We start from the raw sequence: 4,156 nt of genomic DNA on the forward strand, positions 1-4,156 counted from the left end.
GGAGGAGGAGGAGGAGGAGGAGGAGGAGGAGATGTGACTCAGAGGGGCAGCCGCCAGCCCAGCCCAGCCCCACCAAGAGATGCTGCTGCCCAGAGGCCTCACTCCTGCAGGTCACTCCTGGGACAATGTGCCAAAGGCCCTGCCAGCCCCAAAGCTGAGGACTCGGGCAATGGAGCCCCTCACGGTGCCGGGACCCTGCTGGAGACCCCCCGGCTGTGCCTTCCCCCAGCGAGTTTCCAAACCCTCCTCCCCAAGGAAAGGTGGCACACGGCGGGGACAGGGACGGCTGGCACATGGCACTGTGTCCCTGAGCCCACCACTGCCCATCCCCAGGTCGGGAACTGTCCTTGGCTGAGGGCACAGGGCAGGGGAAAGCCGGGATCACCCCCGGCCTCTGGGATCCCCCCACAGCCTGTGCCCACCAACGTCAGCCCCTTATCAGCCCCTCCCGCACCCCAAGGGGACATGGTGGCTCTACATGGTGGCTCTATCTGTGACAGCAGGCGGGACTGGGGCACAGGGACATGGGGGAGGCGAGTGACACCCCGGTGGGGACACCGATAGCACAGGCGGGCACGAACCCACCCAAAAACCCCAAGAGGACTCACGGTGCCCAGAGCACATCACCACGAGGGCCTTGGCTGTTTGGAAACCCCTCACCCCTCTGGAGCCCCCCCCGGCTGCCCAAATTGCCACGCGATGGGGGCCCAGGGCTTGAGGCACCACGGATGTCTGTTTGTCTGTCCCCGTCACTCCCTGGACGGTGGCAGTGGGGGTGACAGGGCTGGGGTAAAGTCCACGGTGCCCATCGCTGTCCCCCCGCCAGCTCCTGCAAACGGCACCGGTGTCACAGCCAGGCCTGGCCCGGGGTTCTGTGTCCCAGGGGCTGGGGGGGGGGGCGGCTGAAAACAAGAGCCTGAGACAGGTCCCCTGGGAGGGGAAGCTCTGGAGCGTGGCAGGGGAGGGACAGGCATGTCTGGACTCTGCCCCCAACCTCTGCACTTCACCTTTGCAACTGGTCCATGGAGCACGGCTGGATGCAGCCACCCTGCTCTGGGAGCAGCCCCTCCCTGCCTCAGTTTCCCCACAGCAGGACAAGGCTGGAGTGAGGAGCCGGCTGTCAGGAAGGGGAATTAATGGAATTAACTCATGTGGGTCACACACAGCTGATGAAGCACGTGGGAGGGAGGGCCATGCACTGGGCTGGGGGCCTGTGGCATCCCCGAGTGCCACAGCTGCACCCATAACACCCTTCCCACGGCTCTCCTCAGCCCTGGGGCCATCGCTGGGCCCAGTCCCAGCACCATGCTGGGCACTGGGCATTGGGCAGCAAACTACCTGGAGTCTGCTCCAAACTACCCGGAGTCTGCTCCAAACTACCCGGAGTCTGCTCCAAACTACCCGGAGTCTGCTCCAAAGGGTCCGGCTGGCAGGGTCCTGACCCCACCACACACCCAGCCACGGGAACAGGAGGTGTTGGGGGGGGGCGAAATGCCAGGGTGCCAACCCCTGGGCTGGTGCTCTGCCCCTTGCTGTGCTCCCACACTGTCCCAAAGGGCTGTGCAGAGGAAGGGCTGCACATCCAGCATGGACGGGAAGCATCAAAGGGCAGGTGGAAGTGAGAGTCCTGCATCAAGGAACCTGTGGAGATGGGATGAGGGGAGGGGGGAGCCAGGGACCCTCTTCCAGGTGCCGGTGACTCATCTCCCTGCTCTTGTGCCTCAGTTTCCCCCATTTAACGCTGCCTCTCTCAGGGAGAGGTTTCCACTGGAGGCAGGGGCTGAGCTGCTGGTGTTGGGAGACCATCCCCAGGGAATGGGCCAGGGGAATAACCCCCCTCCTTGCAGCGCCACCGGCTCTCCCCTCCATTTCTTCCCTGGCCATATCTCTCTGCTCCAGCCACACCTGGTTGGAAACAAATATCCCAGCCAACGCCACGCGTGGCCGGGTAACGTTTCATCACAGCACCTGATTAGTCACGGGCAAACCCTGCCTGCTTCACCCGGGCCGATTAGTCACCGGGGGAGGGCTGTGCCCCCCAAATCCCCCCCGATGCAACCAGCACCCCCGGGCTCAGCGAGGGCTGCCCAGGAGGGGGAAAACCTGCTCCCTGCCCGCCTGAGCAGCTCCTGCCATGATGGTGGGCAGGGAAACCAGGCTCTGGGAGCAGAGTGGGGCGTAAAACCCGAGTGGCCCCGGGCACATCGCAGGTCCCCGGGAGCTCAGCCCCGACCCGGCGTCACCCCCGGCGGGGGCATCTGTCAGAGGGGCTTTTTGAGGGCTGGGGCCGAACCCCACCGGGATGGGATGGGTGGAGGAGGATGACGAGGCAGCAGGTCTGTGCTGGGGGCCCAGGGGAGCATCGCTCTTCCCCCCGGGAAGAGAAGCTGTGGTGGAAAAGCAGGCAGTGGTGGAAGCAGGCGGTGGTGGAAGCAGGCGCCGGGCTCCCAGGGATCCCTCTGGCTCCTCCTCGCAAAGCCGCTTTCAAATGCGCGTTGGGAGGCCAGTGCCAAATCCGAACGGCTCCCAACCCCCTCCCGGCCTCCCCGCCAGAACCCGACAAACCAAACAAAAGTTATTCAAACCCGGGAGGGGAAGGAGGAGGGGATGGGGGGGACAGGGGGGGGTCCTCGGCCTTTTAAAACCCACCGCACCGTTCCTCCCCTTTTCCGCTCAATTTGGGGTTTCCAGGCGGCCCCAGCGCCCTTTGCAGCAAGGCCGGGAGGGGAGGCGAGGGAGAGGGGGGGAAACACTCCAAGGAAATTTTAAACTGCATCATCAACCGCTTAAAAATAAACCAGCGCCGTGTCGTGTAGCCAGAGCTCCCCACGGCCCCCGGCCGAGGACTCAGCCCCCGACGGCCCCGGGCGAGTGCGGCCGAGGGGCTTCATCCCGAGGGGGGGTGCTGGGCTCATGGCACTGACACCCCCCAGGCCCCGAGGGGCTCAGGGACCCCCACATCTGCACAGCGCCCACGGCCGTGGCTCCGGTGGGAGCCGGGGGGACGGTGGTGGGGACACTGGTGGGGACACTGGTGGGCACAGTGGTGGGGACAGTGGTGGGGGCCGCACGCGGCAGGGCCGGCACATGGTGGGTCCTCGACGTCCCCTCCCCCTTTCCCGTCCTAAGTCCTCAGTAATTATATCGATTTTCCAAAGCCAAACTCCCGGCGAGCGCTGGCACCTTCTCTGGCACCCGTGGCGAGAGGTAAGGCCACGCAGAGCCGGGGGCACACGGTCGGGGACCTGCGGCCAGGCCAGGCCGGGGGGTGGTTTGGCTGAGCCCCCTCTCCCCGTCCCCAATCCCAGTCTGCCCCAAATCAGCGGCGAAGCAGAACGGGAGCGACCCGTCCCCTCCCCGGGGTCTCGCAATGGAGCGGGAAGGGGGTCGTGGTGCGGCCCCCACGTGGAAAAGAGACCTCCCGGTACCGGGGGGTCACCCCGGGGGGGTCGCCCCGGGCTGGCCCAGCGTCGTGTCCTGGTGCACGATGCGGTCCCGGTCACCGGTCGGCCCGGGGTGGGGGTGTCCCCGCTCCCACGCGGTGGCAGAAGCCACGCGGTCCCCACCCCTGACCCCCCCCGGGAGGGAAATGAATAAACAGCACAAAAGGGGCCCGGGGGAGCCCGGGACGTTGTTTCCAACACATTAAATCCCTCCAAACCCAACGAAATGACCCGAAAGCGCCTCCCCAAACCCTCGGTGCCGAGTAACCCCCGAGCCCGCCGGGCCCGGCCTTACATAAGGTGCCGGTAAAGTTGGATCCCCCGGTGGAAGCGGGGGCTGGGGAGGTGAAGCCTGACCCCAATGTGGGCCCCCCCCTCTCCCGCCGTTACACGGGGGGAGCCTGACCCCGGCGCGCTCCCCCCCCCGCCCCGGGGCACCGCGGCCGCCCGCGTTATGCAACGGGGAGCACCGTGGGGAGCACCGGGGGGAGCACCGGGGGGGCTCCGGTGTGTCCCATCTCGCCCCCTCCCCCGTCCCCGGCTCCTTACCCTGGCAGGCCAGTGCGGGTAACCCTTCATCTTGGCGAAGACCAGGTCCCCGCATTTGTATTCCTTCTGCCGGTTGGACCGGGACATCTTGGCTGGCGGCTCCTCCCGGGACCGGGGGGGCGGGTGGGCGGGGGGGGGGGGGGGGGAGGAGGGGGTTGGGGTTG

At 66.7% G+C, this 4,156-nt stretch overlaps 1 protein-coding gene across 1 annotated transcript in view; it reads right to left on the reverse strand.

Annotated features, from left to right (window-relative positions):
• HDGF (hepatoma-derived growth factor) overlaps positions 1-4,148 on the reverse strand; it is a 7,045-nt gene extending 2,897 nt beyond the window's left edge. The window contains exon 1 of the mRNA XM_017808643.1: positions 3,993-4,148. Coding sequence (XP_017664132.1) covers positions 3,993-4,079 — 87 coding nt within the window. The 5' untranslated portion in view covers positions 4,080-4,148. The remainder of the gene's footprint in view (positions 1-3,992) is intronic.
• Positions 4,149-4,156: the final 8 nt, after the last annotated feature.

Source organism: Lepidothrix coronata, unplaced genomic scaffold (genome assembly GCF_001604755.1).
Source record: "Lepidothrix coronata isolate B3197 unplaced genomic scaffold, Lepidothrix_coronata-1.0 Scaffold23, whole genome shotgun sequence".
NCBI classification, from domain to species: Eukaryota; Metazoa; Chordata; class Aves; order Passeriformes; family Pipridae; genus Lepidothrix; species Lepidothrix coronata.